This window comes from Chinchilla lanigera, unplaced genomic scaffold (assembly GCF_000276665.1).
Source record: "Chinchilla lanigera isolate Chin_1 unplaced genomic scaffold, ChiLan1.0 scaffold00029, whole genome shotgun sequence".
Taxonomy (NCBI): domain Eukaryota; kingdom Metazoa; phylum Chordata; class Mammalia; order Rodentia; family Chinchillidae; genus Chinchilla; species Chinchilla lanigera.
The window spans coordinates 19,788,942-19,801,887 of record NW_004955430.1 but is presented as its reverse complement, the minus strand read 5'-3'; the positions used below and the strand labels follow the sequence as shown (position 1 = coordinate 19,801,887).

The window sequence follows — 12,946 nt, the reverse complement described above, 5'->3', positions numbered from 1 at the left end:
AGGACATCTCCTAGGTTTCAGTCTATTATATCCCTTCAGTGATCCATAAACGTATAACTGTAACATTTTCTTCAGAAGGAATACAGTTGCCTGTTATATAAAGCAGCTTGTAAATTGTTACACTTTGTTTTGAAATGTAGTACTTGAGAAAGTGATTTTTTAATTAACTGAATTAGGCATTTTCATTCTAGAACTACATAAAATGGCCCTAAACTCATTCTAACTGGCCAATAATTTGCATAGACAAGAAAATAACAAAGATGGCTTTGCTTGGAAAGTTACCTAAATTATTTGAGGCATTAGGAATATTGGAAATAATGTTAGTAGTATTAATAATAATACATTACTTGGTTCATACTATTTTTGCCTGGGATAAAGTGTTTCAGGTAGGGAGACTTGGTCCTTCATGCAAGTTTCATATACCTTGAACTCAAAAGAAATCTCATATCTCTTCTATATTACTGGATAGCATACATAAGACAATGTTCACTTCACTGTTCACCATATTTTTATCTTTCTATTATCTCACGTATTCAGGCTTGTCTGTGATTAATGGAATTGATGTCAGATGCTGGAATTTATTCTGACCAGTGAACACAGCTGACTCAAGGGAGTACAGTCTTCCTGCCAAGTAATAGAACAAAACCCAATATGCATAAAACAAATGCAAGACTCCAGGCTTTAGCTGAAGGAAGCAACTACCTGTATAATAACTAAGTGGCAAAAGCTATTTCTCATGTGGCTGCATAGGCCATATCTCTAATCCCCACTGTAGCTTACTGGTTTGACTTTATAAAAATAAGGTTAGGATTTTTGCTTTGTAAAGAAAAGTGTTAGGAAACAGTGGCTTCATTAATGTTATGAACAATGCTAAGGATTAATTAAAATTATTTTTGTTTGAAATCGAAGTGAATATGAAATACTCTCCTTGCCAAAATGCAGCAAGGTCTGGAGGTCTGGTAGTAATTGTTACTAATTTTTTTCTTCTAACAGACAGTAGTCTTGATAAACTGTGTTACTTTGAGTGGAGAAAATCTCTTTTTTTTTGACAGTCACTTTTTTCTTGACAGGTAAATGAGGTGAAGAATGTGAGTAAGAAAATAGTAACCAAAAAATATTTTTATCCAGCCAGAAATTTAATAATTGCTGTTCTCATCAGATTGAAAAAGAAATGACTGGCACATCTGTAATTTATAATTATTTAAAATCTAAAATTTTATATTCACCTCTTTCATACTAGCCACAACTTACTTGCAAAGCACTTCCCTTAAAATTTTGTTTATTTTCTTTTTGTACGATAATCTAATTCACTTCCATTACTCAAATTATATGAAAAGAATACAAATGACCAAAAAAAAACAAACAAACAAACCACCTGTGGCTTCCACTCTTACTAGCTTGAGGTAAAGTTTAAATCCCTAAAAGGAAGATTCCTTTTTATTACTAAAATGGAAATGAATTCATATGTAGAACAGGGACATATCTATATGGTACATTAGAAGAAAAAAAAAAGGAAAATTCAGACTTCACAACGAAGTAACTGAATCACTTGACAACAAAGTAATGATTTCATCCAGTAAAGCTACCTGTCAAGGGTAAATCTTAAGGACTTAAGAAGTGGGAACATAAATATAAGCAAAGGCACCAATAAGCAACCAAGATATATGTGAGGAGATGAACTAGTCTCATAAGTAGACTTGAGTAAGTTGAGGCATGAATATTCTGAAGGCTACGATTATTTAGTTTTTGCCATTAAAAAAAAGGACGAGTTCATTACAATCTGGTTTGTCTATGCAACTGGAAAATGTAACATATATGTAAGTAAACTTGACATATAAGATTGAAGTTGACCACTTTAATTAAAAATCTGAAAAAGCACAGATTATGTATTTCACTAGCTTCATGTAATTATTTTGCTGTTTCTTCAGTTGAGTAATTAAAAGCAATAATTAAGCTACTGTGCTTTAGGTAATGCACCAGTAATACAAAAACGTAGGTAGGCATGTTTGCCCCTATAACGTATAGTCTCTTAGATTTCCGTATAATCTTATTTCCAAATAAGACTTTACTACCAGTTAAAGACCATTTTTCAACTCTTGAAGCACTTTCCTGTGTACTTGAAATATCCAGTAAATCCTCACAATAACTGAAATTTACTTCTACAGTTGCATAGTTAGTAATAAGCATTAGATCTATAAAGGTAGGAAGGATTCTGATTCATAGCCATACTGCTATACTGATAGTTATTAACACCTTTGAAGGTTCATTCCTTAGTACCTTTGATTCCCATGTTTAGCCATTAGCCTATATAATACATAAAGGGAATATCCATATGGAACTCTCAAAATTATTAGCATTGTTACAGAATTACAGTTGTGGAGAAACATGGAAAAACATCCAGAATGACCAGAAAAACCATATTCCATTTCAGTATTTAATCTTACCACATATTTAATAAACCAAAATTTTGAATAAAAGTCTTTATTTCATATATAATTAGTATTTTTAATTAGGATAAAGGAAGCATACATTATTATCTTGAATCCATTATTTCACATGATTTATACCACAGATAATTTCTATGAATAAGAGAGTTCCTGACATTTGAATATTTGCCTACATGCTTGTAGGAAGCTTCTGTAGCCTTTTCTTTCTAGGAATTCCAGTTCTTCTGAATTCTTCCCTTTCATTCAGGTATTCCATTTTGCATTCTTCATAGAAGGCTGGATCATTATAGCTACAAGGAGAACATGAAAATCTTTTAAAAGTGAAAGACTTTTGCAAGCAGTCAATATAAACTACTAACATTGAGGTATGTAATCTAGACCTCTGTATATTCACAAAGAGACATAATGGGGGAGGAGTAAAATGAAACAGTTCAGTTTGGGACCTCAAGAAAGAAGTAAAGAAATACCATGATCTATAGTAACTTTTCCATGACAGAAACTGAGCATTCTTGGATTTAACAACAAGGACAACCCAGGGAAATACCAATGAAAGTATAGGTTAAGGAAGAATAAGTTGACAAGTACAGAGAAATGTATGAAAAACTGGAAATCAGCGTCAGGGAAATTAGAAAAACTTTGAAGAATAGATGTGCAGAGGAGGATGAAGTATAAGAAAAGCCCATTTATTGGATTTGCTTATACCTAAGAATAGTAATTTCAGAAATTACATCGTAGTATAATCAGGAATGAATGGTGAGAAATAGAAGTACAGGAGTCAACCATTAATTTTTAAGATGTCACTAAAGAGAGAGGAGCAGTGGTTATATTTGTATTATAGAATGTCAGTAATTAACAAAGGAGAGCATTTCTTTCAAGAAGAAATAAACATTTCTTACAGCAGTGATGATGAACCTTTTAGTCAACTGGCCAAGTTGCAACCTAAACCCACTTAGCACAAAATGCCAACACTGCAATTAAATCCAAATAGTGTGGTTGTAGTTTAGAAAAAAACAACTCATCCAGTAACATCTTTCGTCTTAAAAACAACATGCGTGCCATAGGTTCGCCACCATCTGAGGGTATTCTGGAACCTAATGTCAAGTAAAATTTTCTTTAGTAACTTTCCATTTGCTTTTAGCAAATGTGATAACTTTTGTTCCTTCACTGATTTTATCTTCCAAACCATAAGCAGCAGCTTCCCTCGGCTTCCCAGGCCCTCATCCAGGATGCACGAGAACCTGTTATTTCCTCATATGGATGTTTATTCAAATGATTAACATTCAGATAAAAATTTTAAAATACAAATATTATAAGTAAAGCTCAAAAAAAAAAAAACCATTTCTAGAGTACCTACTTTGGGCTAGGAACCATGGTAAAAGGGTTAATGTAACAAAATCACTCCAGGTGGAATTAGCCCTTCTCACAATGAGGAACTATCCAGGGTCACACAGATAGCTTAACTGTCTCTTGAGCCAGAACCTCAGCCCAAGATGCCCCCTTTCCAGTCTGTGCTCCTTTCAACTCTGCTGTAGAGCTGCCCCATTTACAGGGAGGGATAATGTGTCAAACTAAGAAAAACTTCTTATGATGACTGAATCAGAAGTGAAAAATACTTCATCAACAGAAAAAAATTAACAAACTGATTACTCAATAAACGTCTAGAAATGGAGGAACAATTTATCACAGAATGAACTCATTTCTATAACAAAGGGCTTAGTAGAACTCCTGGCCCACAGATAAGAACTGCTGTTACTAACTTGAGGAAAACCACTGTCCTCTCTAAATGGAGACATGTTTAAATACCTAATCTCTGAAATCCTTTTCAATCTCAGCATTTAAAAATGTGTAAGTTTTTTAAAAATAACAGTTTGTTATTATAAATAAAGGACTCAGACGAATATTACTGATTTAGTCCCCTAAGAAATGTATCATACTAACATATATTGCTCACAGGCTAGAGGAACAGTATATAAAGGAAATAAGAGCTTGTCAAAATAAAGATTTTATAATTATCAATTAAAAATATTAAAATATTCTGCAATACTATTTGTCAATAATGTGGTTAATAAAATGTAAGTGTTGGTGGCTTTGGGATCAAGAGGACAGACTGGTAGACCATACTTCTAGGCATGTTGGGTGGGTCAGAGGTGTGGCCTTGGGCTCTACCTCTGGTCCTTCACTCCTCTGGCACTCTTTCCCTGCTTCTTGGCCAATAGGAACTAAGCATCTTTGCTCAGCCACACCCTTCCACCACTATGTTTCTGCCTTAGAGCAAACTAACTATAAACTGCATCTCTTTAAAGCCTTACTCAAACTAACCTCTCCTTTAGGTTGTGGGTATTGGTTATTTTGTCTAGCACTGGGAAAGCTGACTGATACAGAAAACGTTACCAGAGAAGTGGGGTCATTGCTATGACTGTACTTGACCATGTGATGTAAAAGCCTTTGGAACTGCTTTGCAGGACTTTGGAAAGGTTTGAGATAAGACTAGAGAATTCCTAGAATTCTGTAAACCTAGCATGAATGATGATAGTTATGCAGACAGAAAAGGCCAGGGTCAGGTTTCAGCTGAGAATAAGAATTCCATTGGCAGTTGGACTAGAGGCTGTAAGTGCTACACTCTGGCAAAAAAAAAAAAAGAAGAAGAAAAGAAGAAGAAAATACCTGTATTTTACCCATACCTTGAGACTGAAAAGGCTGAAATTAAGGTTGCAGACTAATTGATCTGGTGGAGTAAATGTCAAGATAGCCTAGCATTCAGGGTATGGCATGGGTACTGCTAATTGCTTTTACCAGCTATATTGTACTAATTGGGCAAAAAGCACAGCAGAAAAATTTTAAAGATTTAAATTTTGGCCCAGAAGAAACAATGTGTAAAGTATAAACCTAAAGAGGTGTGGTCACTGAAGAGATCAGTGCCATTAATAAGGAACCAAACACTTTGTACAGGAACAAGACCAAAAGATGTCTTGAGGGCATCTCAGAAATCAGCAAGAACCCATTATGAGCTCAAAGGTGCAGAAGTGTAAATCCTTCAAGTGAGAAGAGACTGTGTTCCCTCAGCTAGAGAAGGGTCACCTAGCAAATTGATTCTCCAGGATTCATTTCACTGTGGTTAGCCACTGAAGCACTTAAGAGCCTGCTATCGTAACCTGTGTATTTTTCAACTTGGCAGCAGTCTTTCACATCATCCATGTGATGCTAGTTCTTTAGCCATGCAAAATTCAGAGTTATGAGGTCAGAAAGGCTTCTGCATTTTAAATGAAGGCCTGGAAGGCTAGGCCCTAAGAAGGCCATGTATGAGGCTGTAGGGAATTAATCCAGAGGTTCAGTAGAGACCCCAGGATATTGAGAGGCCACGAATGTGGAACGTCTGCCAAAGAAAGCTGCAGGCTATGAGTGGAACCAGTCCGAGAGTCAAGCTCTGTGAGCTGCAGCCAGCACTGCCCAAGCCCTCTGGAATTCACATCTCACAACTGTGTTCCCTGGATGCTGGATATGGAGCTGCAAATCTTAATGTTTATTCTGTAGGCTTTCATCTTTTTCTATATTGGTCTTACTCTTTTCTACACCCCCATTCTTCCCTTGTGCAATGGGAGTATGTATATCCTGTGCCAGTGTACCCTGGGTTCTGTAATTTGTTTTTGATTTTCACAAGACTTTTATGACTAAGAGTTTGCCTTTGAGTCTCATAAGTGACACTGACCTAAATTTTTTTTTTTTTTTTTTTTGAGACAGGGTCTTTCAATGCAGTTTAGGCTGGCTTTGAGCTCATTTTGTAGCCCAGGCCAGTCTTGAATTCACAGCGATTCTTTTGCCTCAGCCTCCCAAGTGCTGGGATTACAGGCCTGTGCCACCATGCTGGGCTACTGAGCCGAATTTTTGAAACAGACTTAACTATTGAACTTTGGAAGAATGACTTTTACATTTTGGTTGTACACAGGATGGTTATGGTTATACTATGTTAGGTGCAAGTATGAACTTGCTGTTGTCTTTATTTAGAAATTAAATATATATGGTTTGGGTATGAAATTGACAAGGAGTGGGATGAGGTGGTTATAGTAATGTCTACTTTGGGATGCACTTGAGCATTATTCTAGGTTTGAGAAGTCATGGAGGTATGACCTTGGGGTCTATGTCTGGTCTCTGGTCCCTCCCTCCTCTCTGGCTCTTTCCTTCCTCTACTTCTGGCCACTGTAAACTAAGCATCTTTGCCCTACTATACCTTTCCACCATGATGTTACTGCTTTAGAGTTAGCCAACCACAGCCCCTTAAAGTGTAGGCCAAATTAAAGCTCTCTTTTAAGTTGTAGGTATGAGGTACTTTGTCCAGCAGTGAAAAGCTGTAAAGTCAGTGTAAAGCTGACTAACGTAGAACCATCCTGAAACATTAGTGAACATGATATTAAAATATTTTATAAATTTTAAAAAAATTTAACTGCAAAAATCTAAATTTACTTCTGTATCTTTCATATGATTTATTGCAACTTTCATAATAATGCAATAAATCAAAAGGCTGGAAAAGATTTTAGAGACAGTCTAATTGTTTCCATTAGAAGAAGTAAAAATCAGAATACATTGTATTCTATAAATCAGCTTATTTCCAAAAACAGGTTTGTTAAATTACATAAAAAACCACATTTTTGTTTGCTGACTTCATATTTTTAATCAGATACAGTGCTGACAATCATAATTTTATGAAAAAATCCTTCCATTAAATACGTTGGTTTTTTAAATTTTAGAATAATTTTCAACATAGTGAAATTTTGGACTCAGACAACCATGAAAAATTTGGTTGGAGGAGGTATTGAATATATTACATGTGTTAAGTTAAACAACTTCTATTACTTAACACACACATACACACACAATGAAGTAACTACTTACTAAGCAGTTAAACATTCTTTCAATGCAGAATTTTCTTTCCGACATTTTACTACCATCAGGATTCCAGAGTCTTTGCAACATTTGGTAAAATCTGAAATAAATTTGAAAGTAAAAAAAACCTTATAAATATATCAGTATAATTTTCAGTAGCTCTAAGACATTCATTTAACATCTATTCCTACAGTGTGCAGAAAGATAGTACTTACTCAACAAAAGATATGTACAATATCAACTGGGTCCCTCAGCTCTGTCATATACTGCTAAGATACACTGAGACTGAAAACCACATGTCAGTGTCTTGAAACAATTCTCATTCATTTCTACAAAGTGAATTCTACTCATTCATGAGATTTGAGAGGAAAAAGAAAGTACTTCTGAAATAAAGCTTAGGAATCTTCCTAGAAACAATACAGAGATCAATTACCTAGTAAAGAAGGAGTACATTCTAGGGGAAATAAATAAGAAAAGTCAAAGGAGAATTGTTTTAAGACACTGACATCTGGTTTGCAGTGTCAGTGTATCTTAGTAATATATGACAAAGCTGAAGGATCCAGTTGATAATGTCAAAGCATCTCCTTTCTTTCAGACAAGACTGTAATGATGCCTTAGTATCTAGAAACAGAACTTCATTTCATTTCTCAAGTCAGCTCTGATGATTTCAAATTGTATCTTTCCACAGAACAAGATCCTGTGCTCTTTACCTTTTGCAACTATCCTCCTAAACTATTCTGGTCCTATTCTGACCACTGGCTACTCTAGTTCCAGGTTTCGCCAACCTCTAACCTGCTCTAAGTTAAGCAGCCATTTCAATTTCAAATCATAAGCCAGGACATCATCTTCCTACAGAAGCTGTAGGCAAAAGTACTTCCTTAGTATCTTTTATAACTCCTTGAATCAAAATTCTTAAAATTCCCCTTTCCTTGAGCTATGTGCTACCTTCCAGTTACTAAGAAATATAAATTATTTATAATTATAGTAAACAGGTAAATGGAGGAATTTCCATAAAGCTACATGACTGTAATATATAACAAAAATAGTTTTAAACAACAAGCAGCCAAAAATACTGAGATTTCTTAACTGTGTAAAAAAAATCCTTAGGGGGACTTTGCCAGGACAAGAGCCCTATACACAGATGTTTATATCCACCAAAACATCAAGGTTATCCCCTAAAAGAAAAACAGGCAAACTAGGAAAGAGGACAAAAGATACATGAGAAGACTTAATTCAAATAAACTGGCCGAAAACATCTTTAAGAAAATCACCACATTCAGTACTGATAATGAACAATGAACTGGATTCCCCTGCAGCACTTCCAACTCATTATACCTATACCAAGCTCATTCACTCAAGAAATGTCTAGGAAGATCACCGGCATCACAGATTTTGCCTAATAAAAATGTGCTAGTTGACCAAACCACAGCCCCTCTCTGGAAAACAAAAACATGAAGGCTATTAGCAAAAGTCTACTTTGCCAGTATTTTTACTGACTTGAGAAATTCACAACAGGGTGCTTATACATTGTATTACATTGTGTTTTCCCTAATAGGAAATAAAATATCTTTAGTAGGAAATTGATGGAAGATAGCATTTATATGTTCTGATCACACTAAAGGCACAGTCTATACACTTGTCCAAATTTCTTCAGGAGTAATTGTGGCTGGTCTGAAGCCTCAAGCTCTTTGTAAGGATTTTGTCACTTGTTTTGCAACAAGATTTTAATGAGGATCTTTCTTTCATCCTTTATTAGCATATATTCGTATAATAATGACTTACTAACACTGCCAACTAATTTCTAAAATGATATTCTGAAACAAATTTTACAATTAAATTGCTTCCATCTTTCAACTTTATGTTAAATGTTAGTCAGTATATCTGATCCCATAATTTAATTCTAATTACCATTAAAATCATGAAAATAAAATTTCATTCTATTAAGTGTTATGTATGACTACCAACACTGAGGGTAGCAGTACGAAGAGACTGTTATTATTCCAAAGCTTTAAAAATGTACACTCAAAACATTTTTTCTTTAAAATATCAATAATATGAAATTACATATTTTTCAACACTTCATTTCTCTAAAAAAAGTCATTCCATATCATATAATTAACTATTGGTAATAATATAGGTTATACTAAAATTTGTATCAAGAACATCTCAGCTAAACAGAAACTTTAAGAAAATGGACAAAATAATCATCCATACTGTAACCAGGTACAAGTAGTCTATACAATGTACAGTTTGCTATGGTAGGAAAAAACTTTTTGGAGTTTCCATGTAAAATCAGTAACAGAAATAACATTACTGAAATTATTCTTTAACATTTAATTTATGGAATTTTTTAGTATATTTTAGAATTTAATAACACCTAAAAATAAGCTTCCTTGCTCAAAGTCAGGGGTGAGCCCTTACGGAGTGGCTCATGCAAGGAGTTAGAAACCTCAGAGACTGGAACTTCCATATTCCCCACTGTACTAAGTTGCGTTCCACACAACATACTTCAAATACTGTTACCCAGTTAGATCTAAAGCACTCACACAGTGACAATTTTAGAAGATATGAAATTAAAATAAATATTTTTTCATATCTTTGAATAGAATCACTTTTTATCTCCATTAATTTGTGATTTTTAAAAATAAATTTTTTCACCACCATCTTTAGATATAGGACTTACTTGTAACTTTCCAGTAGTTTTATTTCCTTAATCAGTGCTTACAAAGTGCCTATTTTTCCCATATTATGAAAAGCATACGTATTTAAATAACAGTATTGTGGGAGACCAGGGATGAGTTTGCCTCCTCTGTGAGCACGAAAGGAGAAAGTTTATATAGTTCAGCTTAAGTTGTTAACCTGAGCATGTACTACATGGATACTAGAAGGCAGATGAGTCTTGGGTTACTTTAATTGCTTGTACTCCTGTTTGAGTGAATAAAAGAGGCTAGAGGCTCTGAGTCTTCTGTGCACTAGAGGCAAGAGCCCCTGGCTGGGCTCCCCTAACCCTACAGGCAAGAACCCCTGGGGTTGCCTCTAATGCGAAACTGACTCCTTTGTCATTCATCCTCTGTTTGCTCTTGGGTCTGGGGAAAACAGTAGCAGGTCCCCACAAGTGGAGCCTGGGTGAGAAAAGCCTGGAGGAGTGGACTGGTTCTTATGGGTGGTGCCTGGGAAAGGGACCTAAGGACCTGCAGCGTAGGCCAGTCTCCCAACACAATATAATGTATAATTTTAACATACAAGTTATATGTAGTATTTTGATCTTCCATCATCTTACTAGATTTTACTTTTAAATCAAAAGCTTCTGATTAAGTGAAAATTATTTAGGAGGTCCTGCTAATTAAAAAACATAAAAGGAGCATAGAAGGAGCTAGGTGTGGTGGCGCACACCTGTAATCCCAGCACTCAGAAGGCTGAGGCAGGAGGATTGCTGGGACTTAGAGGCCAGTCAGGGCTACAAAGTAAGCTCAAGGCCAGCCTGAACTGCACAGTGAAACCGTGTGTCAAAAAGACAAAAAAAAAAAAAAATAAATAAAAAAAAATATATATATATAGTGAAATAGACTTAAAAATCAAATTCATAACATATTTCAATTTTACAAATGGAAATATTAAGCACAAGATTCTTATACAAAACTATCTAGATAGCAAAAGAGATATACTTTATACAATGTGTAAAGATCCTCTATTTATTGACTCATAAGCGATTTTTAAAATACAGAACTAAAAATGATGCAATTTAGAGAGGGTCTAGATGCTGACTTTTACTAATATTTCCCTTCAGACAAAGCTATGTGTAACTTTAAATTTTTAATGTAAATTACAATGTCAAACTAAATTTTCTAAAGGAAACCTATCTTTCCTGTGAAGACTTCTGTAGCAAAGTCTCATGGGGTCAGGTCCCTGAAGATGGTGCCTACGTGCAATGCTGCTCTCAGTAATCACCCTCCCTTCCAGAAGCTGTGAAGTACAAAGTGCCCGCAAACAACAAGAGGTCACCCTTTGGTCTGGCTCACCAGTTTCACCCACAGTGATGAAGACCTGAACTAACAGTGGAGACAAGATAGTTCAGGATGAACAAAGTTTTTCATGAGGTTCAGGAGAAGGATTTTGCAGTCTTGAATTTATATACAGTAGTTTGTATAATTTAGTAACAACACGTAGATCTTTTGCAACCTCTATTAATCTATTAGAAAGAATCCAGTCCAGCCTTTAGAATAAGTTAAATATTATAAACAATTCCAAACTGGATGAAAGTTCAATTAAGTTGAAAAAAAGAGTACCAAGGAGTTGTTCCCAGCAAACATCCTAACCCAAAAGAAATAATTCTGTGGATTATTTTCCAAAGGATTTTATAGTATTTCAAATGGAAAAATATGCAGAAACAAGCACTTTTTGTATGAAACATATAGTGAAATAGTGCCTTCTTCATTGTACTCACATGTTTAAAAATATTTCATTAGTTTCCAAAGGCAAATCTCTGGAGATGGAAAATTATCAAATCATGTTGTTACCTTATTGTGCAAGAAAAGATTAATTTGTAAATATTACACTGTTTTTTCTTAAATTTCCAAAGTATAGTGGAAAAGAAAATCACTTACATTCCTGTCTTCACAGTGCAATAATAAATGGCAATTATTCACTATATTTAGTGTAATTAGGTACAAGGTACAGTTCAATGAGTTAATGTTTTATAGGCATTAGCTGATTCAATAAAATAATCTTTTCATATATTCTCTTACTACTCATCTATAGGCTCATAAAACATCATTCATGCATTCATTAAACACCTTCAAAGTATTTACTATGTGCTTAGCACTGTGGTTGGTAAGGTTTCTTGCTCTGTGGGAGTTAAGAGAATTTCCAAATATAGACAGTAATTAAAAAGGACTAACAGTTGAGTTTCATACCTACTCTAAAGGGAAGGGTAGATGGGATGCCATGGAAACACAGAATGGGAACTCCAAACATTCAGGAGGGACTTCCCATATGAAGTACTTTTAAGCTAATATCTATACTATGCTGGCTAAAGAAAAGAACAAATAGTATTCTGGACAAAGGAACACAGGAGGAGAATGTCTAGTGATTAATAGGCAGCGCATATTACAGAGAATAATGCAGAATGGCTATATCATTTGTTGTGAATTTGTGTGTGTGTGTGTGTGTGTGTGTGTGAGATGGACGTGAAGGTGAAGAGGAAAGGCATGTACCAAGTGTGAGCTGTAGGCAGTGTTTAAAATGCTGAGGTTTTTGGCTAAACGTGGTGGCACACACTTGTAATCACAGCACTCTGGGAGCCTGAGGCAGGAGGATCACAAGTTCAAGCCCAGCCTTGGCAACTTAGCAAGACTAAATCTCAAAATAAAAAATGAAAAAGGGCTGGGGACATTGCGGGTTCAGTCCCCAAACAAATAAATGTTTAAGGCTTTCTCCTAAGTGAAAATGAAGGGTTTCAAAAAGTGGGAAGAGTGTAATAGTATTTCTTTCCTGCAGCACAGTAGGCAAGAGAAATGGGACTAGAGATACTAAGAAAACTTGTTAGGATGTTAGTATAATAATCCAGGCAAGCTATGGCAACAGGCTAGAAAAGGAGAGGGATACCATTACCATACCTCACA

General features: G+C 35.1%; 1 protein-coding gene across 1 annotated transcript in view; it reads right to left on the bottom strand.

The window, feature by feature from the left end:
* Positions 1-2,465: 2,465 nt before the first annotated feature.
* Positions 2,466-12,946, bottom strand: part of Cmc1 (C-x(9)-C motif containing 1) — a 232,046-nt gene continuing 221,565 nt past the window's right edge. Inside the window, exons 4-5 of the mRNA XM_005387540.1 lie at positions 7,335-7,425; positions 2,466-2,737 (exon numbers count right to left, since the gene is read on the bottom strand). Of these exons, the coding sequence (XP_005387597.1) occupies positions 2,617-2,737; positions 7,335-7,425 (212 nt within the window). The 3' untranslated portion in view covers positions 2,466-2,616. The remainder of the gene's footprint in view (positions 2,738-7,334; positions 7,426-12,946) is intronic.